Source organism: Parus major, chromosome 2 (genome assembly GCF_001522545.3).
Source record: "Parus major isolate Abel chromosome 2, Parus_major1.1, whole genome shotgun sequence".
Lineage (NCBI taxonomy): Eukaryota > Metazoa > Chordata > Aves > Passeriformes > Paridae > Parus > Parus major.
The window spans coordinates 67,503,057-67,527,743 of record NC_031769.1 but is presented as its reverse complement, the minus strand read 5'-3'; the positions used below and the strand labels follow the sequence as shown (position 1 = coordinate 67,527,743).

General features: G+C 43.9%; 1 protein-coding gene across 2 annotated transcripts in view; it reads left to right on the top strand.

The window, feature by feature from the left end:
• Nucleotides 1-20,180, top strand: part of GMDS (GDP-mannose 4,6-dehydratase) — a 410,677-nt gene extending 390,497 nt beyond the window's left edge. The window contains exons 10-11 of one of the 2 annotated variants that reach the window (XM_015618378.3): nucleotides 18,747-18,815; nucleotides 19,192-20,180. In XM_015618378.3, the coding sequence (XP_015473864.1) occupies nucleotides 18,747-18,815; nucleotides 19,192-19,254 (132 nt within the window). In that variant the 3' untranslated portion in view covers nucleotides 19,255-20,180. Of the gene's footprint in view, nucleotides 1-7,634; nucleotides 8,503-18,746; nucleotides 18,816-19,191 lie in introns of those variants that run through there. The other variant, XM_019005675.2, reaches the window with a different exon arrangement.
• The last annotated feature ends 4,507 nt before the right edge of the window (nucleotides 20,181-24,687 follow it).

The window sequence follows — 24,687 nt, the reverse complement described above, 5'->3', positions numbered from 1 at the left end:
GTTCATCTCATGGATGGACAATTTGGATTCCCCATCAGCTGGGGCAGAAACAAAGTCATAGATGCAGGATAAGGAGATGTCTGAAGCCACTTGAAGGAAGGCTGAGATTTCAGGTGAAGTGGTGCTCAAAGCATAACTGCAGTGGAGGAGGTCTGGACTGTACAATAAGAGGCTTAAGGGACTCATGGTCTGTTAAGAAGGTAGGAGCTTGATAAGGTCTGTTGAGCTGGCAAAAATGTGTTCCTTTTCAACTCCCCTACCCCAGGCTGGTACACTCACAGTTTTCCAATACAATTGCTGTTTATGCTGAAGTTTTCCATGTTTGGTCTTTCTCCAAAACCAGATTTCATCGTCAGGTTTTAGCAGAAGGCCTGCTGTTGCTGCTTGGGTGGGCACACGTAGGAAAGAAAGATTTTTGAAACATCTGAATTTTATCATGCAGTCAGAAAAAAAAAATACTGAAGTCTGATGCTTGGAATGAATGAAATTATTTGCTAATGCCAAGCCCAGATGAGCTTTTGCAGGGCAGTATGAAATATATATTGCTTTAACCCCTTTGGTTAAGGTCAAGAATGAAGTGACTCAATGTCCTGGCTTGTTATAGACATGCTGTTCCTGCACGGAGAACTGATTTGAATATTGAGCTATGGTTCAGTGTTGCTGATTTCAACATGTGATGGATCAACCCCACAATTTCAGAGCAACCTCAATTGTCCAGAGAACTTACAAGCCCTCCTGGCAGAGTTGTGCAAGACCAGAGGGTTAGTTTGGGTTTTTTTTTTGTTTAATGGACTCGTAACCTTGCCAAGCAAAGAGACAGACTGCACATCAATGAAGACAACTTTTTGTCCAATTTTTACACTCTGCTGAGATCACAACAATCTCTAAGAGTCAATCTCTAAGTTTTTGAAAAAAAATTGGTTTTGGTAACATATCTCTTTGGGGTGTTTGCTTGTAACACAACTCACATTTCTACTACATTGTCTTAGATAAATCAGGAATTTTATTCACATCTTGCTCTACAACCTTAGAATAGTAGTTTCATCCTTTTTTTTTCTGCCTCTAAGGGGACAAGAATTAGAATTTATCTGACACCAAATACTGTGTAAAGATAAGAAATTATTGTTCTTGTTATAAAAATATGGAACTAGGTGAGTTCTACAAATACTGTCTTCATTACTATCTATCATTCCTATTACTGAATTAGTAGTTGTGGGAAAGATCTCTAATGTAAGAGGAAATGGGCAACTAAAAGGAATAATTTGCTAGACTGAAAAGGGAGGGAAAAGTGTTAGACAATTAAGAATCCTCTTTATGGTCCAGTCCAAGACTATTCAATAAAATTATATTTGTAGTAATAAAGTGATCTTCCTGGTAGCAAAGTTGGAGGTATTCCTGCTATCATTCCTCCCTATTCTTACCATCTACTACCATGTAAGTAGCAAATCAGTAAGTTTCCTGAGTCAGTTTGTACCCAAAGTGAACATCAGCATCCTTCTTGAAAGCATTCCAGATGTAACCAGGGTCGTAAAACAAAACAGAAGGTTGATGGTTTTACTGTGATGCACGTTGCAGTCAAGTAGTTATCTGATGGATCATCTACTTTTTATGATCCATGATGAGAAATATAGCTGTCATGTGAGGAATAGATTTCTCATCGTAAAACTTACCTCTGTAATTTCAGCACCTGAATAAGTGCTGCCTCAGGTGCTGATTGTGCTAGTAAACACTGTCTGAAGAGTGATTTCCCCATCTGTTTCTCCTCCTTCCAACTAAATGCACAGTTTGGCAACAAGTGTGTTTCTGCAGTTCCCTCTCCTTCAGCAGCTACTGCTATTAAAGCTCTCCCATGAGGAGGTTCCTGTTGTGTAGGTGCTGATGCAGGAGTCCACCTGGGGAAAGAAAAACCTTGTATGTAGGTCGGTGTTTCTGTAGATAGCTAGTGAAGCAATCTCTCATGGGAATGTTAACTCTCTTGTGGTGCAAATCACTTCAAGTCACTGGTGCCACTGCAAGGGGCTGAACTCATGTACCTCATTCAACTCAGTTTTATTACAGTGTAATAGGTGAGAGAAAAGCTCCTAGTTTATGCAGGGTTTTTCATCTCTGCACTGGTAAGGCAATTAACTTGGCATTTGGGGTAGATGTCTAAAATCAGAGCTCTCAAACCTCTTGTACCATATTTATGTACAGCGCGTTCTCAATGGGAGAAAACGAGATACACATTGAGGATGTGGATCAAAACATGCACAAAGCTGCAATGATTTCACCACTATCCATAGGACTCCTGGTATAAATCAAATGGATGTTAAAAGCGAGGAAACCTCTTCATCTAATGTGATGACTGAACCACAGGAACAAATTTTCCTCTCGGATTTGTGTTGTGGACCCCCTGTGTTAGGGAGAGGTTATATGTTTCAGCGTGCTGACAGACACTGTTACATACTGGGCTTTATTCACCCCTGTCCCGCCAGCCTCCAATAGCTCTTTGCACCTCTGAATCCCTCTGCCTTTGGCACTTCTGCTGGTGAGACTCCCAGATGGGGGTGTGGTTTAGCTAAAATGGGTGCTTTTCACCAGAAGAATAAATTATTCCTATACTACTGTCTGAAAAGGGTGGATCTGGAGCCAATTTAGTGAGCATAAGTTACAATTGACTTTGGAAGTAATAACTTATGCTTTGAGCTGCCTTAGATGTATAGCCAAGGAGCTGTCTGGCTGCATGTGTTTTTACACATCTTTCAGCTAAATTAGAAATTCAAGTGCAAAATCTAATTTGTGGAGATATCTTGGAGATTTGTGACCTTCCCAGAAATACCTCGAGTCCATAAATGAGCCAGAGGGTCTCCTCTGGTTTCATCTACCTTTCTCCTTTTTTTTTATTTTTTTTTTATTGCCACATATGGCACGTTGCTAAATAGTACATGAAGTTTATTATATCTTAATTAATGAATCTGAGTGTAATTTTCCTCAGTCCTGGCAAGTGAACTCTGCTGAAAAGCTGATTAGTGAAGGGAGCCAACTTAACACCCTCTTCAGAGATGTGACCAAAGATCGAGGTATATCCATATGTGTCATATTCATATGTGTCAAAGGTAGAAAAGACTTAGGAAAGCATAGGATGGGGATTGCACTGAGCCGAGAAACAGGAAGACAGTGGGTGGAGCCTTTAAGGAGATGGGGAGGAAGGTAATGGTGAAATGGAAGAAAGGTGTAGTAGAAAAACATCAAATGAAAGATTAAAATAACCACAATTGGAGATACTGGGAATATCCAACAACTTTTGATCCAAGGAGGAACCAAGCTGGATACACCTCCTTCAGTATCTGTTGATACTGAAGAAGAAAAAGCTTAAAGCAAGCCCTGAAGCCAAGGAGAGAATCTGCTGTTGAGTTTAGCGGTTCTTACGTAGCGTCAGTGGAAAAAGGACTAAATCAAGCAGACATATAAAGAGCAAGAATAATGGTACATGGAGACAGTTCATTTCTTCCCACTGTCAAATTTATTAGTTTAGCCTGGTGGGATGCTACCAGCAGCAATGATGAACATTACAAACCTGAGCTGTATTTAGCCCACTCAGTCACTTCTTGGCCAGGGTCCTGATGAGTTCAGTGGGAGATTGCATGAAAATGTGCAAGTCCCTGCTCCCCAGAAATAGCAATTCTCCCAAAAATATTATGTTAGATAGCATGAGCAGGTGTACTGAATTGCTGGCATACTTTCAGTATGCTAGTTAGCACCTCTGATGAATTGAGTTAAACAATTGCAACCTTGAATATAGAAGTTGAAACACTTAGGGTTTGTAGGAAGAAGAGCTTTATTTCAGAGAGATGCTGAAATTTGTATGAAAATACATAACTTGAGGCACACAGATGAGCAAAAATTACCTAATGAGAATGACAACCATCTCTAAATGTTCTTTTAATATGTGGATTTGAATGTATTCAACATTATGTATGTTGTTACACTTATTTTTCTTCTTATGTAGACAGGCACGAGTCTTCCCTACGTTGTACTCTGTCTAATTCATACCCATGCAAAACAGAAAACCAAGTGGGAGTAAATCGAGTTGGTTGCACCTTCTAGTTAAAATGTGAATAACTATTCTGGATGTAAAGCAGCTGAAAACAGTACTGCTCTTACACAGCATTTGCATGTCTGCTATCATGAAAAATCACACATTTCACAGAGTTCCTACACAGAAAGAATTGCAGATGACAAATGTCCCGTTACTCATGTAGCTGGTAATTTTTGTATGCAATTACCAGAACTGCATGCTCAGTTCCAGTAACCATGTGCACAAAAATAGGCTAAAACAGCCTGCTTAGGGTTGTTAATAACATGGTCCAAAGTCTCAGTCTTTATTGTTTTGCTGTTTTATGCTGGTTTTGTAACAGAACTGAGCTAGGGATTAGTTTGGCTGTTGACTAGTTGAGCAAAAGGCAGCATACAGCTACTTGTACTGCTGAAGCTGCAAGGCTGCAGAATATCTGCATTGACCTCCATACAGTTTGAATGCTGAGCCTGGTATAAGGAGCTGATGGGCCAGAAGATAGATACTGCACCAGGTGACCAGCTGTAGTGCATGGCTCAAATAAGGAACACACAGCTCCTGAAATTTTGCATTTAAAATCCTTTAAAATCCATGAATCTCAAACTATCAGTTTCATAGTGAGGCATAAGTCCTTGCCATAAGCGATTCGGAGCCAGCCTGCAGTAGTTGAGGAATACTTAATTGGCATTTCTCTTTTTTGCATATCACTGTTCTCATCGGTTCTAGGACGTTTTTTTTTTTTTCCCCGCCCGTTCAAACCTCTTTGCCTTAAAGGACTCCTGAAGGAAATAATTAAAAAGTACACAGAGGAAAACCGTCTGAGCAGAAGGGGCAGAAATCCAAGGTGCTGTAGGGAGTCACCCCAAACACTCTTTTGGACGATTATTAATTTTTTTCTTACTATTATTTTATGACGCTGTTTATGTTTAATTACTCATGTTTTCCTAACCTGTGTGACAGGCATAATTTGAAGAGCAGTAGTAATGATCAAGCTGTGGAAGTGCCAGCTGCTGCCTACGTGCTCAAGCAAGCATAGAGCAGGCAGTGTCAGGAGACAACTGTCTCTTGATTAGATCTGAACTCCTTTTTTTCTCATGTTGATGAAAATGATCCTGACTGTTATTATTTAAATATAAATTATGCCGAAAGATGCTATGAATAACGAGAGCTGTCTCAGGTCACTGCCTGTATGGAATACTAAGTTCATGGGACTTTACTGCAGTATATGCAGCTAAAATGTATACTGTTTTAGATGTAAAAGATACAGTTGATCTATTTGGGTGCTTTTCATCTAAAAATTAAGTCTCTAGAGCAGAAAAGACAACCCAATAAACTCATAAGTTCTGGTACTCTCAAGACAATCGTAGCAGCCTGGGGTGGAAAAGTTGAGGAAGCAACAGTAATTTTTTAGTATTGCTAGGATGAGTATCTGATTTTGTGTGAAAGACATTATAAAAGAAAATCCAGTGGTACAAATAGAAGTGAAACTGTAGACAAATGAGAAATATGTGGTTAAATAAGTCACCTGCTGCATCAAGGTGCTGTATGATCACTCACCCTTAGAGCAGTTTACTTCTGGGGGGTTGCTCACTAAAAAACAATAGCAAGGACTTACGCAGGGCAAATAGTGCCAGATCCAGTGTGATGTTGGCTTCTCATAGGTAGTAAGGTATACATCAGAGGGAAATGGTGAGATACAGCCTGGGTTCTCTTCTTGTTCCTCACTCCCATTCCAAGGTGTTGGTCAAGTCTCTAAATCGTCCTGCTTCCTAGCTTCATAAAATGGGGGTGACAGTGCTTTCTTCCCATTCTAATGTCATTACTGTTGCCTAATTACATAAAATTCGTATCTTCTCTGGTGGTTCTTCATTGTCACTGCTGTGCTGCTGTGAAGCAGTTCTGTGTTGTCTACCTGGTAATGCACCTAGTTGAAGCCTTGCTCATGTTACAAGTGGAATGAATCTGCCGAGATGTTTATCTAGCTTTCTTCAGCTGCTTTTGAGATTCTCAGTAGATACATGTAAGTTCTGTAATTCATGGCTTTGTGTGTTCATATGTATTGCCATTACACTGGAATATGTCAAAGAAAGTAAATCAAGCCAGAAGGTTTCACTGGTGACCTGGACTGAAAAGGAGATGAGAGCTGTAGATGGATTCTAAAAGAAAATTCCAGGAGGTGATATTTGACTTTGATAAATTTTCCGAGAAAGGGCTGCCATTTCTGTGTTTGTGCAATGCATAATGGGACCCTTACCTGGCATCTCTGCCCTGCCAAAACATGAATGAAAAATAGGATTGCTTGTCTGAGGAACAGCTCTGTCTTTCACATTGAAACTTGGCAGTAAATGATTCCTGTGTGAGTGGTCTCAAGAGACACTTTCCTTGTAAAGGAGTCAAGTGATTGATGAGGCATCTCACATTTTAAACATTATACAGGTGAAAACATTGGAGTATTCTGAGCTCATGCCTGCTGATGTGTATGCCTGACCAGTTTGCTTGCTTTTTAATTGTGGAACTAAAGAAAGTTTGGTAAGTAGGGCAGGACCAGTAGAAAATGCTAACTGTTTTCCTTCTGTAATGAAGTTTTTCATGTTTGACCACTGCAGGGTGAAGTAATGAAGAAGCTTTTGGTAACAGATCTAAAAATTTCTTTATTCTATAGCTGAAAGTATTTAAGAGAAGAAGGTCATTGAGAGAACAGATTTCAAGAAGTGGTATATGCATTGGTGATGCTTTGGAAAGAAGCAGAGCATATTAGCCATGCTTTTAAAGTGTATATGGCTAATGCACTGCCAAATCTGTGGAATTTTATAGGCAGCTACTCTGAATAGTAATAGCAGTCAATGAATCTGCTTTTTACCCCTACTTACACTGGCACTGTGAGTTTTAGGATATCTTATTGCTTCTTTAAAACTTATTTCAACGTCGTTTCAGCCCTGTCAGCAAATCACTGCTGTGTTACTGCTAAAATGAATTGTCTCCCAGAACCCTGCAATGTTCCGCACAAAATCCTGAGGGCAATAAAGCTGGTGTGTGACAGAGTACCACTGGAAAAGAAAAAGGAACAAGTCTGTGATGATACAGAGAGAAAAAAAAATTGAAAAAATGTTCAGGTGAAAAGAACACAATAGTAGAAACAAGGGGAAGAGAACAAAATCTCGGTGTGAGGTAACGTTTTGCAGGTGAAAGAGAGATAGGAAAGTAAGGTCAGGTTTGAGATGATGTTTGAGCAGGAGATTGATGCTCAAAAGAGAAATGGGACAAGCTTGAATGAAAGAAAGACTGGAAGACACATCAAATTAGGAAAGAAATACGTATTACAATAAAAAGACATAAATGGGATTTTACAGGACAATAACTTCACCAAAATATGTGAAAAATTTAAACAAGAAAGAAGTGAAAGAAATTAAATACCAAGGTAAGGGAAGGATGGAAGAAAACAAAATACTGATCTTTAAAAAGAAAATAAGATAGTTGTATTAATTTTATTGATTTATTGGAAGATTGTGTGGTGAGTTTAATATCTGCTCTGAAAGTGAAAGATGTCATAGGAAAAACTATGATTTTTTTTTTTTCCCAGGCTTTCCTGTGCAGGAAATGTAATAGGAAGTTATTTTTATTAATGAAGATCAGAGAATATGCAGCAACAAACTACTAAGAATGGTGTGGAAAATCCGGTTATTTTTCCAGTCAGACCAGAAGAACCTGTGGCCATTGACCAGCAGGAGCCTAAGGGTCAGATTACTAAGCAGCAGGATCAGTCAACTGCATGGCAATTGGAATCTGTGCGTCTTTAAATACACACCAACAAACTTACATTACAGTCAAAAAGAAATCTTGAACACCATGTAGCTGGTATTTGTAGCCTTTCATTAATTGCTTTGTGCTCTGTTTTGTCTGCCTAATCAACACAAACAGCAGACTTGTTTGATTTCATTTGCAAATGTGAAACCAATTGATTTTACGGCAATATACTGCTTGCTGAGCAGTATTTTTCCATCAAGACAGTCAGGTTACACCAGTCACCAAAAACTGATGGGGCAGAACAGTGAGAGCCTTAGACAGAGAGACAAGGTCGTTGGCAGAATGTTTTGGAATTTGTTAGGGGAAATGTACCCCTCGGTTCAGCGTAGCCGTGAGTGTGCTGGGAGGATTTTTTCCTTTCAAAAGCTATGACAAGCTGTGGCAATACTCAGCCCACATCCATAATACACTTGTCAAGGGACTGTGAGATGAGGGAATGAGGAGCACAGTGCCTTCATTTGCAGCAAGAGCATGTATTTCATCTGTAGAAGAGATATTCAGCTGTCTACCTTGTCTGGACTTAACCAGTGACCAGTGTTTTAACTTATCAGGTTTGGTTGAACACACGTGCAGTATAAAAAAATGTTTGTTTCTGGGCAGGAAATGCATTAGCCTTTAAATGAATAAAGTGCGAGTTTGAAGCATAAATGTGACGTGCATTGTTGTGTGCTACTACCTGCAAAGGCCTCTTCTTTGTAGTGTCCTACTTAGACTCAAGCACTAAATCTTTCATCAAAGCAAGTCTGATTATCTTGCACATGGTTTTCCTGAAAGGATGTTATGATTTTCTAGATGTTTGGTGGCTGGTGATAAATTAGTCTTTCATGATGTCATGTGAAAGGCCACTGCTTGGACTTCCTTCTCTATGAAGTGCACAGGAGAATATATTTGGGACATACTCAGCATCAGAAATCATCCTACCTTGTTTTATTTTAACCCTTTTGTGGACTCTTGCTTGTCTTGTTCAGGCAAGGATAGCTTCATTTTTTCAGACAGGAGACCCACAGTATCATGGTCTGGGTCACCTCAATATGGGGACTTGGAATTTTTTTCCCCCTTGGGTAAAAAGATCTCAGTTCTTGAGTGCCCTTTAAACTTTTCACAGATTAAACTCTCTCCAGATATTTTGTCTTGAAAAGGATTTTCAAATCAGATGGGGGTTTTATTGAGAAATTGGAATGCAGTGAGGGGTGGGGGATAAGGTGATGCATCCCATAAATTAGGTCAGGTTTATGACTGTGTAGAGGGAGGCTGCTTCTAAAAAAACAGCCAGCAGTAAAAGGCAGATTGTGACTTTGTCCAGAGAAGCAGCAGCTCCCTTCTTCATCCCCCATGCTGCAGGGAGAGGTTTTTTACAACTTCTTTTCAAGCAATGAGAAATGACTGAACATCCTCCATGCTAACTCTTATGCACTAGTTACTCCATAGCAGGGACGAAGACAGGAAGAGAGAAATATCCATCTCCTCACTGTCCTCTTCCCCCAAGTCTTACCACAAGCTTCAGAGGGACAGAGGTTCATGTAGCACTGTAAGAGTTAAGAAGAGGGTGTCATCTCTCCTGCCCAGCTTCAGGTAGTGAGGTGAAAAGACAACAACTTCTGTTATAGGTGATTTAATTAGAATTTTTCAATTTCATGCTCTTTAGATGAAAAATTCCATTTTGAATAAATTAATATTTTTATTAGGGCAAATATAACAACACACCATTCAAAAAATATTTTAATATCATTTTGATGTTAACATAACAAGTGCCGTGATATTTTTCAAAAATGTGAATGCCCATGGGGTAGCAAAATCAGCACGAACAATGCATCCTGTAAAAGAGAATAACTCTATGAAGAAGTAATATCCTGAGTTCATAGATCTGCATTCATTAAGTTGCTGCTTAATGCTCTAAAAGTAGATAAATATCTGTAAGTAGAATACAAGATAGCTGTCCTAATGTTTACTGTTTTGTTACTTTTCATTTGGTATTTGACCAGAGGTGATAACTGAATTTGTTTACATTTCCAATATAAATTGCTATAAATTAAGTAATTTTTAGTGGAGGAAGAGAAGAAATTAAGTAGGATTGGAGCACAGATTGCTGGGGTTTCATTTTTCCTATTCATCTTCACATGTCAGTCAGCAAAGACAGCTGAAAAAGACAATAATTCACATAATAAATGAATGCACAATAAACCCATCTGAATTCAAACCACTTCACAAAGTGATTTCCTGATTGTTGCAGAAAATGTGAAGAGTAGGGAGTGATGAGAAAATTAACTGGAGTTTTTTTTTTAAAAAATAGGTGATAATTACATTAAAAAAAAAATTAAGGTGCCATGCTCTTACGTAAATATACGTAGTGTAACAATAAAACCTCATATGATGAGGACATTATTATCTTACTCTCCCCCCAGAATAGTTGTCAGAGTGGAGAACAGGTAAAGCAAGAAGAAAATACATTGAATAGTGAGTAAAAGCAGGATTTGAAGGTACCAGTGAAAAGATAAGAAACCTTTTCTTTTCCTATACTATAGCTGATCTCCATCTATGTGAAAGAGATTCATTTCTCACAGGTCTTGGTTTTTATTTATGTGCAGGTGAGACATTTGTCCAGGGAGCCTGAAGAAACATGCTCTTATACAACATCCTCCAAACCTTTGGTGTAAAAGGAGAATTCACTAATGCTTCTAACCCATGTCATGCAAAATCCATATTATTCAGACACCTCTTGCTGCCCAGGTTAGTTTGAAACATGGAATGGTCAGCTCAGACATCAGCAGCCAGGCTACAAGGCAGTGGAAATCAGTGGAAGTGGTACCAGGATTTGCAAAGAGCATTTCTATTTTGTTGTAAGAGTAGGAAAATCTTGCTTTGATAATTATTACTTTGCATTTTAGCAAACATGCTGAAAATTTTATCTGTGATGTGTGTGTTTGGATGTTTGGATGACCCAGTACAACATATCAGAAAGGAAGGGTTTCTGCTGGAGCAAGGCAAGAGGAGGGCTGGGAAGATTGTCAGAGGGGCTGGAGCACACTTATGAAGAGACTCTGAGAGACTTGAGGTTGCTCAGCCTAGAGAAAAGAAGATAGAAATAGAGCAGCTTTCCAGTACCTATGGGGGACCTGCAAGAGAGCTGGAGAGGTACTTTATACAAAAGCATGTAGTGAGAGGACAAGGGGGGGATTGCTTTAAACTGCAAGAGGGTTCAGATTAGGTATTAGGAAGAAATTCTTTACTCTGAGGGAGGTGAGGCACTGGAACAGGTTGCCTAGAGATGCTGTGGATGCCCCATCCCTGGAAGTGTTCAAGGCTAGGTTGGATGGGGCTTGGACCAGCCTGCTGTAGCGGAAGGTGTCCCTGTCCATGGCAGGGGAGTTGGAACTGTGTGATCTTTACTGTCCCTTCCAACCCAAACCTTTCACTGATTCTGGGACTGTGTCCAGCCCTAATACCTGAACTATCATAATTATGGTCTGTATATGGCAAATGCTGTGGGTCTGATTTTCTTCCTCTCCTCCAGAAGTTCCCTGCTTATTTAGGAGAAGGATTCCTGCGAACTAGAAATGATCTTACCATTCGGAAGCCAATTTGGCACTTTGCAGGGCCGTGAGCTGAGGTTACAATTGCACTTACATCCAGGCTGGGGAACAATTTCCAGGTCTTCCCAGAGTGCAAAATCGGGCCTCAGGGCAAGGTAGGAGGGAGAGAAGCACCAGCCTGACGGCAGCCAGCTGCAGGAATTCTGCTGTTTGCGGCAGCGGGGCTTTCCCTGCTGCGGGGCGAACACTCTTGGGGCCGCCTCATACGTGGCAGCCCGAAAAGCATCCATGGTCCCGCTTGCAGCGGGATGCCCGGCACAGAGCTGTGCGGGACGGCTCCTGATGAGCGAGCTCAGCTCCGGATCCACAGCGAGTGAAATTCAGCACTGGCTTCGGGGATATCGGGCTGTAATTCGGCAGGAATTTTATCTGGCTCGAGGGACGGCACCGGCCAAGATGTTTTCTCAGGCTTGGCTTGGCAAAAGGACAGACCTGAGCAGCGCTCAGCCCTGTGAGGGGCTCTGGCTCCTGCAGCTCGGGCCGTGCTGGCCCCGGGGCCCTGGCAGGCCGGGGGCCCTGGCAGGCCGCGGCCCCTCGCCCGTGAGGGGGGCACGGCTCCAGCTCAGCGGCACTGGGCCCGGCTCCCCCTGCTCCCCCTGCTCCCCCTGCCTCGGAGCTTTATCTCTGCCGGCCGTGGGGCTGCCAGCACCGGCGCTGAGTGAGCCCATTTCCCCAGAGCGGAGCATTGTTCCCGGCCTCCGGCCGCCGCGTGGCCCCGCTGATGGACAATACCAGCCGTCCCCGACTTCCTGAGCAGACCAGACAGCTTGCTGTTTTCTCCGAGTCTCTTATCACCCCCTGTCATTGAAAGAGAGGTCTGGCTTCGGCTTCGGCTGGGGCTGATAGGCAGCAGCGAAGTGGAAAAGGCGCAGGGGAGGGAAGGGAAGAGGAGAAGAAGGAGGAGGAGGAGGAGGGAGAGGAGCTCCATTACTGTTATTATCGCCCTAATGTTTATTGCTGTTCCGAGTTCATTTGCCTTAACCCTTTGGAAGCTGGTCAAATTATAGATTATCAAGCTGATAAGATAAAGCTGCTGTTCTAACACCCCTGGTTCCTGGCGGAAAAGCGAAGGTTGTGCTCAGGTTTTATTGACTCTGTGGTTTATGTTGATGCCTTATTGCTGGAACACAGGGGGGTCCCGAGATACGACCTTACCCTAAAGATGCCCAGCACTCGCAGCCTGCCAAGGTCCCTCGGATGTACAGGGTCCCAGCACCACGCAGAAGCAGTCCTTTCCTCAAGTCATTCTTTCCCCTTCCTCTCCTCCTCAACATGGTTTTAGTAAAGATTAAACTTTCTGAATAGGGATGGGATTTGCATAGGAAAACATGCTAGGGGAAAGAAAACAAAACATTATGCCTCTTATTTTCAATGGCATTTAGTTATTATGTGAGTTTCAGCCTATTGGTTGCTTTTAGCCTTTTGCCTTTTCCTGTGGTTCTTTGTGAACAATACTGTCTTTCTGCAAAAGACTGCTGACCCAAGAGTGGAAAGCAGTCTGTTCATGCTGCATTAAAACAAATTTAGATCAGGAACCAAATTCACTGGCATTCTTCTATTCCCTTGGTACCCCAACTGCTCCACAACTTTGCTTTTCTAAGAACAGTGAAAAGAAAAAATGAAAACTGAGCAACAACACATTTTGGCTCATCTTAAATTCCTGGAGATATTTACTGTGCTCCTTGTTAGGCTTGGGCTTTCGCTCTTCAATTTGTTTTACCTTCAGTCTCCTCACATTTACTATGGAGATAGGAGTCTCTTGCTTTCTAATTATACAGAGTTTTTATCCCTGTTACTGTAGATATTATAACAAATACTATCCTTTGCAAAGAAGCCAAGCCAGAGTTCTCTGTCCTGTGGATCTCCAAAAGAACACGCAGAGCAGCGCACAGGAGACGCGGTGCTCGTTACTGTGACTCCTTCTGGGGTTTGATCCAAGCTTGGCTGAGCCATGCCTTGCATTTTGCACCAGTAAGGCGTATGTTTACAGGCTCTACAGCTCTGGTTTAGTGAGATATTTATACTTTTCTTAGCAGAGTGCTCAGAAGTCACAGTAACTGTTTTCCAACTTTGCATCTGGATTAAGACACGATGTCCCTGGGCCTGGTGGCAAGTGTGACGGAACACTAGGGAATGGGGGATAAGGTTGATGGTGAAAGGACTGCCTAGTGAGCAACGCATGCAGTCTCCTGATGTGTTTGCAACACTTCAACAAGGCTGTTCTCCAAGCAATACAAAGCGGCAGCTGATACATATATGTACTGTGGGGCTGGTTTTACTACTGAGATTTACTACTGGAACCCTCTTTAAAAAATGCTATGTAAAGTGCTTCAAGAAGTACACAAAGGGGAGATTATTTCATGAGATAAACCTTAGTATATACATTACTGTGATATAAATTTTTAGTAGGGCTTGCTGTGATAGATAATAGTTTTAAAATCAAAGAAAGTAGATTAAGACAAAATATAAAGCAGAAACTTTTTATGATGAGATTGGTGAAACACTGAAGAATCTGAAGCAGATTGCCCAGAGGTGGAAGATGCCCTATCCCTGGAAACCTCTGAGGTCAGGTTGGCTGGAGCTCTGAAGATGTCCCTGCTCAGTGCAGGAAGGTTGGAATATATGAGCTTGAAGGTGCCTTCCAACCCAAACCATTCTAGATTTCTACGATAATGATGAAAACACAAAACTGCAGTCTAATCAAGTATCTGGGGTTTTTTGGTTTGTTTTTTTTTTTTCTTTTAATGGTATAAGTTAAAGCTAAAAGGTGATGATTTTAAGAAGAAAATAAGGAAAATAAAACACTAGTGGGGCTTTCAGGAAACTTTGGCCCCTCTCTTCTCGAAATCCTCTTTGAAGAAAGATCTTGAGCAAGAAAGTGCAAGACTAAACACTCAAGCCAGAGCCTCCACCAGTCTGGGTCAGTGCTCTTTGCTTATGGGAGCCCTGATGTAACAAATCATTTTCCAAGCAGTGGTGCTGATTGTGAATGTAACCCTGGCTGCTTTTCAGATGCAGTTATACTGTTGTGTGCTCAGATCAAGTTTGTTTATTTTCAGAGGCAAAGCCTTGTCTGTGCTTCAGCAAGCAGAGTTGGGCATAATTCCATCACAGGTGTTTTACTGACAACTTGATCTCACTTTTACTCTACTGTAAGAGACAGCAAAAGCTGGCTCTGTGAGTTGGCTTCAGTAAAGGCACATTTGAAAGGGAATCAATCAAGCTGTATTAATAAAGGAAGCCTTGGCCTTCTTTCAGGCCACACTATCTCCTTTTTGGTACGTTGTCTTGAGGCTTTAAATTTTCACTTCAAGTTAATTGAATGAGACGGTGATACAATGCACAGTGAAACCGGATCAATCACTGCACAAGACAAAATAAGAGTCACAGTGACACTCAGAACAAGAGCTTGGGAAATGTGATATTTACATTAAAATATTTTACATTTTTGTCTCATGGTTTAAAAATCAAATTCAAAAATGTCTTACCACATTGCATAACAAATTTCTTGCTGCTTATCTGTATGCATTTGTGTGTGTGCATTTGAACAACAAAATTGAATAATCACAAAAGTAAATGTAGTAATAATGGGGTATTTTCTACACAGTTACACAGCCTCAATTGCAGAAAATATAAAACAGAAAAGCTCACACATAGGAGCTCATTCTGTTCTCTGAAGCCATAGAATTTACTTACTTATATTTAGTGGCAACAGAGAATCTGACTGCGGTCTTTTCCTTCTTCCTTCACTTTAAATATTTACCTGGATATTGTTTCTGACTCTCAGCATGCCATTAAGACTTGTCATTACTAGTCACTTATGTTGACTGCTTCCATGGAAAATAAGGACTTGTTCCTAACAAAATCAATAACTAAAAGCAAATACTTGACTTTATGTTCATGATCTGAGTGCTGTAAAAACAAAAGAAAGCCTTAATCAGTGTTTTCAGGGTTATAGACTCTTAGCTCGGTATCTAAACCCTCAGAGTTTTCAGGGAGTCAAAAGGCTTTGTTTTCCTGTCAGTATGTGAAGCACAATGGCACAGAAAAAGTAATCCTGCAGGAATACAAAGCATGAAGTGGTATCGTTTCATCAGGTCCTTTTCCATCAGGAACAGGGATATGGGGCGGTTTATATTCAGCAGCAGCTGTTTTCAAGAACCACCCCCAATTTCATCAAACCACCTCCCAACCCTCCCACCCCTGCACACCCCAAAAAAATAAAAATCCAGGTTTTCTCCAGTGGAATCTGATCTCTTCTTTCTTCGCTTTCTGATCTGGTTGTAATTCCAGAAAATGATGCCCTGATATTGAAAAATTAATACACTTTAATGATGAATATACCAGAGGGGGCTTTTGGATGGTGGGGTTGTTTGTTGGTTTATTTTCCTTTTGGAAGTCTGAGATGCATCTCTGGTTTCAGTGAAAAACTTAAACAATATAAACAAGCAGTCATTCTGTTCCAAGAGAAACTTTTTTTTAATATTCTTATTTTATTGTAATTACCTTATTGTTTTCATATTATGAGCTACTTGTAGAAAAATACAGGAAACATGACTGCAATACAATCCTTTAATCAGGAGCAGCTTTGTTCCAGTCATCATTTCCATTCAGTGTTGAAACTTTGGCTAATAAGAATACAATCAATCCTTGAGTTTAAGTGTAAGATGGTGTTAATATTACGGTTTCATTTGGCCTCTGTACCTAGTAACTTCTGTAAGTGAACCTTTTTAAAAGTGCCTAGGAGATATTTTGTTTGTATTGCTGTTTTCAAGTAAATTAACAAAGCTGTGTTTCTCAAAAGGACACAAACTTCTTCAGGAGAGCCACTTAAAATCTTTTAACCCAAGGCAGCTGGGGAATTTGTATTATCATATATATTAAATCTTCCATTATTTTCCCCTTTTTTCTTTTTTTCCTCACAGATTATGCCCAATACCTTTACTGCATTACTGTTAAAACTTGTGAATTTTTAAAGGAAAAATATGAGGATTTTTATACCTAGATGGCTTCAGCATGCTAGTTGTTTGATCTCTGTGTATAATCCAGAACTGCAAATACTTCCCTTTTACTGATTTGCAGCCTACCCCCAACCTTATTTTGTCCTACTCAGCAGATGAGTGTTTACATTTTTGAATAAAGGGCTGGAATTAGGTAAAGTATTTTTTTAGATAATCTGTTTTAAGAAAAAGCATTTGTCCAAGACAGTTAAAAGACTGCTCCCAAGCTGTTCAAAAGCAGAATGCAGCTACATACAGCAGGCCATGGCAATTCATTTTGTGTTTCCTAGTAATTTTGGGGTTTTTTTGTAATGGGAAGCCAATATCTTAGATAAGGTTTAGTTTCAAAGTGTGTTTTTGATATAAAGATTGTGGATGTAAAAGTTTTACTTACACAGCATTTATAAAAGTAAAAATCTAAGTTTTATGGTATAGTTTTTATGACTTAAAACTAGGTGATGTTAAAACACTTCACTTCTAGCTAATGGCTTGAATTAGGGCTGAATAAAAGGCAATTGTTTTTATACTGAAATTATTATTTTATGAAGGATTTCCTTGTTTCCAGACACATATATACACACATATGTAAATTAAACTGAACTCCAGATAAAACACGTATCTCCATGAGCACATTAGAGTCTGATCCAAATTTCATCAAAGTTAGTGGGCATCTTTCCCACTTCAAACCAGATTTTGCAATCCATATTCACACAGCCCTCCAGGGGATCCCTCAAGTTGATGCAGTTTTGCATGACTTGGCCTAAAATGTCTGCTGCAGTTTCAAAAAGCCCATTATAGGGCTGCAGTAGGAAATAATTTAGTTAATTTAAGGAAATCATGACAGGTTGTTTTTTTTTTTTTATTTTCATATTATTTTGTTCTGATCCATCTGTTTACTCTCTTCTGAAGGCAAGACAAAATGTTTTTTAGCCTAAAGACTGAGCTAGTAAAAACACTGCCTGGAATAAGTCTCAGCAGACGTGTTTGTTCCACATTCCCTTCTTCAGTGCCATATTTCTTTTGGTGGATTTCCTCTGCTCCTGGAAGCAAGCTGTCTAGCTTCCTTGTGCACAATTACAAAGAAGAATTTCCTACATTTTAGTTAAATGTGCTGTGCACAAGATGAGGTGATTTTGGAAGTTAATGTGACCTGAACCACATGATCAACAGAGAGTGTCTGAAATGCAGTATGCAGCATTACAAATTAAAAAAAATCTACATTCACAAAATGCTCCTTAGCTCCACTGCTGGTCAGAGGGTGGAAGAGAAAGAGGAAAAGCAGTCCTTGCATTTTTCTGGAAAGCCTGCTATGTTACCATCATAAAGTCAAATGCAAGAGGAGAATTCAGCCTTAGCTTTGTTGTTATGTAACCAAGCTGGGTTTGTTTGGGTTTCTTTAACCCAAGACAGATATAACTTTAGTATTTATTGCTACAAAGACACATAGCTTGTGAGAAGAGATATTTTATTCAATCATGACATACATTTGGAAAAAGCTAATTGTTTAAACAGTCTTCTAATTTTAAAGATACAGTCAGCTTCTGCATTCAGTTAGAAATGCAGTTAAAGGAGCTTTTGTCTTTGTTTAATTTTGTTACATTATTTTTGATGATGGTTGTGGAATTGTTTTGGTGTGGTAGCACTTTTAAGAATATTTGAACAGTAAGGTGAACATGACCAAAGTCTTGGTTTCTGTAATGGTTTCAAGGCAATTTATTTTCATTTATGAGATATTTAGACTTCTATTTGCATGTGGACATTCAAAATACTCTAGGAAAAATAATATGTACGCATCTAAAAGCTGGATGTTTACTGGTGTTGTATATGGTTACCCATATCCACAACAGTCTTTCAGCATCATTTGTTTGTGATAATGTTTTTATTTAAAAGACACTAGTTGTCATGCTTGCTCTGTGATTTACATTATTTAAAGAAACACGGGGAAAAGAATTTTAATCAGGTCATTCACTAGCATGACTAAGACATACAATAATTTCTTATAAAATGTTCACTGTTGTATGGCTGTAAGGCTGGAATTCAAGCCCTCTGTGTACACACAAACAAAGAACAACTCTTTCCATCTGAAATAGCCTGGTGAAAGGATGCTGCCTCCTGGTGATTTAATAAGCATATGGGCTTCCACTAAAATGGCATCTTCAAGAGAAATAGTTCATCCTTGGAAGAGTCCAATGGTGGTCCTGGCTCTTGCTCAGCTCGCAGGGAGGCAGGGGCAGTGGGGAGGCCATCAGGGTGGGAAAGGTAGCAGTCCTTGCAGTGCCTCTCTCTTCTTTTCCACAGGATTTTCTGCAAGGAGACTGCACCAAAGCAAGGCAAAAGCTGAACTGGAAGCCAAGAGTCACGTTTGATGTGAGTGGCCTTTCTGGTGTGCTTTGTACCTGCTGGGTGTTCACATCCTCTAAAAACAATTCACAGGGAGGGGAAAGGAGGGGGGACACCTCTGTGAGGGGTGAGCTGGGCACCCTGAGAAACCCCATTTTTGGTGCCTCTGCATGGATCCTTGTTTTGAAGAAAGCAGACACTGTGGCGGCGATGGGCACCGCAGTGCACAGCAGCGTGCTGACACACCAGGGCCCCGGCCTGTGGGAAGGGCCCAACAAAGCCCCATCCGCTCCTTGTTCTGCTGTGGGGGGGCAGGGGGGCTTGTCATGCTCCATGGCATTCCTGACATGCTGCCCATTTGTCCCTGCACTGGGGCCCTCATCTGTCTCTCTCCTTCCTGCAGGAGCTGGTGAGGGAGATGGTGGACGCTGACGTGGAGCTCATGAGGAACAATCCCAACGCCTGAGCCCTGGCTGGGCCCGGCAAGCACCACAGGACCCATGCCACAGATGCAACCCATGGCCAGCACTGCCATGAGCCATCAGGGTGGGCAGCTGCCCCCTCCCTGCGATGGTTTTATTGTTGGTCTGCCTGTGTGTAAAAGACCGGTTATATTCCTGCCTCCGCCCTCTACATCCTCCCAGTGCCTCTTGCCCCACACATCATCCCAGGGTCAGCTCTGCCTGGGCTAAATCTGTCTTCTGCCATTAACTGGGGAAGGATCTTACTGTACCTGAAAAATTGATCAGCCAGCAAACCCATTGACTTAATTTTTAATTGAGACTCATCTTTCTATTCTGTAGGACCTCCAACACATTTTAGTACTTAATCCCATTTGAGAAACAAAGCATTCCCTGTCCCCCACTCCTTCCCTCTCCACATCAGCAGACCTTTGGTGCAAATATGGGCTCACCATGCCTCCAGACCTTGCTCTACAGCTGCCCCTTTCTGCCTTTCCTGAACACTCCTTGTTTTTCTTTCCTGCAGCCTTACCTCCCTCCACCCCAGCAGCCCATTTCCAGCACCTAAACTCTGTAAAAGTTTGGATAACTTGATCTAACTTGCAGTGAAATCGCCTTTTGACCATGCTGAATTAATTCCTAATTGCTGGAATCGCTTTCAAACCAGTCAAGCTGGGGCTTGTATATGTTTTTCAGATCTTCATTTCAGAGTGTGCATGAGTCACAGAAAGCCTTTTTGTCCAGCACCTTCTCAATCCAGGGAGATTAGGGTGTTTTGGTTTTTTACCCCCTCCCTCAAGAATCAACCCATTCCCCTTCCACCCTTTTCCTGCTTACTATAATTAAACCTCAGACAGGAGCGTGAACCATTTCAAAAGATGACTTAAGAAATAAAAACAAAATAAATAAAAAAGCTTAAAAAAAAAATAGAAACTTCAAGGTGGGTAAATATTTTTTTGCTTTTTGTGCCAAGGTACCTGGGTTATCCAGAGGTCGTCAAGCCCATACATTTCCCGTTGGTTTAGGATATTCCACCCACCAATTACTCCCATCATTTTAACTTTATGCCTGGAAGCGAGCAAAGAGCAAGATGCACAGGAGGGAGACACACGCAGGAGATACACTTTCTTGAGGCGCATCTCCTGCTTTTTAACTTCGTGTAGAGGGGACCCCTACGTTAAAAGGAGGCAAATCGCTGGATGTGGGAGGGATAGCTATGCCCGGGAGAGGTCCCATGATGGAAGTGATGCAGGTGACAGGAGGGAGCTCGAGAGCAGCCTAGGGGGAGCCGGGAGGGTGTTCCGTGTGCCTGTCTCCACGGGCGGCATTTGCCGGAGGCGCCGTGGGAAATACGAGGAGAGGGGATCGCGCCCGGGCAACCGGAGCAGCCGCTTCCTTTGGGGCTGTTCCTTGGAAAGCGCGAATGGGGAAAGGGAAAAGTGGGAGCCTGACCGCTGCTTGAGATCCTTCCTACAGGTGCACAGAGTACGAGCCCTCGTTAAGGCGGAGAGGGAGCTGCGGAGACAGAAGGATGTCCCAGTTGCGCTCCCTCCAAGCATCTCCCCACGCGTGGGGGGCTCTCCAGCCCACACGCAGTTTCTGCGGCGCCCTCAGGTCTCTTCCATCACAGACAAATGCCGAGCAGGTCGCGGACACTCAGTCCGGAGGCCTGGACGGTCCCCACGCCATCACGCACACATCGCCACTCACCTCCCGTGGGTATATTTATAAAAAGCCTCCTCGGGTGTTTTTCTCCTCGAACGGGTACGGCTCGGCAGCTGCGATTATTTTTTTCTTTTTTTTTTTTTTAAAGACTAAAATAACACTAAGCTCCCTTCCCGTGGGTGCCGTGTCCTTGCTCTGGCTGCGCTCTCCCGCAGCGCTCACACTGCGTGGATCTGCTGCACAGCCGCTGCAGTGCCGTGGGCACCCACGCGTGTGCGGCCGCACGGCTGCGGCTGTGCTCTGCGGCTGCCCCAGCACGGCCGCTCGGCTCTCCCGTGGCCAGCGCTGCCCCGGAGCCGCGGCGAGTGGCGGAGGGGAGGGGGCGAGCTCCGCCTGCCCGGCCGCACCGGGGGCTGCCCCCTCCGCAGCGCCTCGGCCAGGTCACAGGCTGCGGATGGCGGGTCTTTGGTGGCAAGCGGAATCATAATTTTAAAAGTTTTCCAGAGCTTTTAAGACAAGGCATTTTTGTACCGCTGCGAACTGTTTTTTCGCTTACAGTGATTCACTGGCAAACTCGCTGGTACATCGGAATATTAGTTTACACATCTCTGCCGAGGACTGGGAGCTTCGACTTCAAGGTTTTATCTGTGGCTTCTCTCACTGTAGCACACTCCAGAGAAGCATTTTCATTCTCTGGTTCCTCTGTCTATAGTGGGGAGCAAGTTGGGAAAAGGATGGAAAGCAAAAACTGATTCTAGACCAAGCGGTCCCTCGCAGTGGCCTGGTTCTGGGTGTCTTTCTGCTGCCTTTGTAGGGACAAAAAAAAAAAAAAGGTATTGGTCTGACAGGACAAAGTGCACACTGCCCTGATGCTTTTTACCGTTTGGCAAAGGTCAGAACTGCTTTTCAGTTCCCCCAACACTAGCACCTTTCCTGCCTGATTCTTATTTGCTCTTAAAGTACTGCTCTTTTACTAAGGGATCACGTCTTGAGAATGAAATAAATAATAACTTACAAGCAAAATAAAACAAACCACTAACAAGCTTTGACTTAGAGAGATGATATGGTATATGTAGCTTATACACCAGTTACAGACTTGTGTTCTCTACATCAGTTTCGCGTGCACGTCAAGCGTTTTTGGCGTGCAGGTTCGAAAGATACATTCTCCCTCTGCCCGTCTCTGATCTCATGGAGACACGGCAGCTTCGTTAATGGAAAAGAGGATCTCCAGTAGTAAATAACCGAGCAGAGCCCCGGTCCCTCGCCTCTTCCGCAAGCTTCCAACCATCCGCAGCAGCAGCACCGAACAAAGCAAACGACACGATGGGTTTAGCCTTTCCCGGAGCCGCTGTGGCACCCGCGGCGAAAGGCTGGTTGGCGGCCAGGGCCAGACTATTGACACTCTGCACTGCCCGGGACCGGGAATACTGGCCCGGGACCCTGCCGAGGTCCCCGCTCGGCGGGCAGCCTGTTCCACTGCGTCGTGGGAAGGGAGAGTTCACCCTGAGCCGCTGCTACGGGGAAAGCGGGATAGCAATGGCAGCGCCGGGTGGTGGGGGCTGCCGGGGAGTGTCGCCCTGTCAGAAAGAGGGGACTCGGGTGGGCAGGGAGAGGAGAGAGGGCCCAGCTCCTGCCCAGAGGGCTGCAGAGGGCTGGGGCCCGGTGGGGAAGGCCGGCCCGGCCCTGCCTGCGGTTCCCTGCCCGGCAGCGCCAGGAATTACGAGCAGCGACGGCCGGGCTCGCTCCCCCGCGCCCGCCGCCTGTCAGCGCCGCCGCCCCACGTCTGTCTCTTAGCCATAACTCAGCCCCTCGCCTCAGCCGTACGGGCCGCTGCCCTCCCCCAGAACCTGTCCTGGCAATGGTAAGAGTACCACGAGAGCCCCTCCCAAAGAAATCTTTTTCCTTCTCTTGAGGCCTTCTCAGGGGCCACCGGCCACTCGTGGGCTGGCAGACAGCGAGGAGCACGGCGGCGGCCTCAGGTGGGGTGGCCCCACGGGAGCACAAGCCCTTGCCACTCGGGCCAGCGGGCCGGGCCGGGGGTCGGCGCTGCCCCAGGGCCCGCCGGCGACAGCCGGCCCGCCCGCCGCCCTCCTCCCCGGCCCCGGTGCGGAAGGCCGGCGAGACAAAGCGGCGGGGTTTTCCTCGGGGTCGCAGAGCAAAACCGCCAGCGCCATCTAAAAATACACCTCGCAGTTTGGAGCTCAAGCCCGAAGGGTAAAAGCGAACGGGAGCTGAAGGCAGCGCAGCCCCGCTCCTCGGGCACGAACACGCCGGCTTGGGATGGCGGTGGCCAGAGGCTCTGCGCCCGGCTCTGGCCGCTCTCGGAGACGCATCGAGTGCTGCAAGGGTATTTAGAAAAACAAAATTCAGTGGTAAATTGGGAGAATGGAAGAGTGCCGCTGCCATCACCTCCCCCCGACGCCTTGCACATAAGGCAGCCACTTTCCACCCCGGGCGGACATGAGGGTCACATCCTCTTCCCGCTACTCGCCCGGCCGGGAAGGCGTGCTAGGGGCTGCCCCGGAGAGGGGCACCGGGCGGGGGTCGCCGCCCCTCCCGCCTGTGGGTGGCAGGTTTGCAGGGGTGGGAGGCAAGGGGAGGCCCCCGTGGGCTCGCAGGGCCGCGCTCCTGCCTCCCCTTGTGACCCCCCTTCACCTCTGATGGTTCGCTGGCGGAGCATTGTCTCCAGACACAACAAAACCAGGACGGAGCCCTGGAGCAGGCAGGGCTCCAACGTTTTGACGGGTGGAAGAAAAACATCAACAGATACTTTGCAATTATTTGGTGATGGGGGCTAAGGAGAGGCGGGCGGGGGAGAGGTCGCTTCGCAGCAGCAGACGCTAATTGCAACCTTTGCTTTGCTAATGAGCTCGCACCGGTGCATTCCGCGCTCCATCACCGTCCCAGCCCCCCGGCGGAGCGCTTGGGGGGTGGGAAATGGCGTCGGGAGAAAGTCGTAATTTTTCTGCGATTCGTTATTCGCTTTTAAATCCATCCCATCCATGAGAGGCGAGGCTAGAAGTGCTGGCCGCCAGCACTTTCATAAATTCTCGCTTGGGGAAAACTGCGAGCAGCTCCTCGCTGGCAGGGGCGAGGTGTGTGCGAGCGCCCGGCCCCGGCCCCGTCGCACTCCGCGGGCAACCGGGCATGCCCGGCCCGGGGCCCCGGGGCTGGCAGGGCGACGTGTCCTCCGCCAGCTTACGGCTTTATCCCGCACGCAGTCGGACCGGGGGAAATGCACACACAGAACACACACAGAAAATAGAGTTCCACTAGCAACTCGCATCAAAACGGCGCTGGGAATGTATTTATACTGCGCAATCTTGCAAGCACCGACACTGTTTAAACAATTCTCTTCTACTACGGACGATATTATCAGTACTTTAACATTATCGTTCAGTGGAAAACATTCTTCTTTTTCCTTATTTTAAATATTTATTTTTAAAAAAAGAAAAGGGGAAAAAAAAGGAATAAATTAAACTCGCCAGCTTAAATGTTCGGCAACTAAATAAATTACAGGAACGTTATGGGAAAAAAGGGTTTATGATATTTTTTTTCTGATCCTAGTACTTGCCTTCCGAGGGATGATGGTTGTAGTAATATGACCTGTTTATTCATCAATTCATATAATATATAAATATCCTGAACTCATGAGTGTAATAATTTGCGTTTTTTCTACTGGAGGAAATTCAGCTATTTTAAGAGTTAATGGTTCTAAATGTGTTGGTTTTCCTGGATTCTCCCCAGAGGTGATGGGGGCTGGAAAGGGGCGG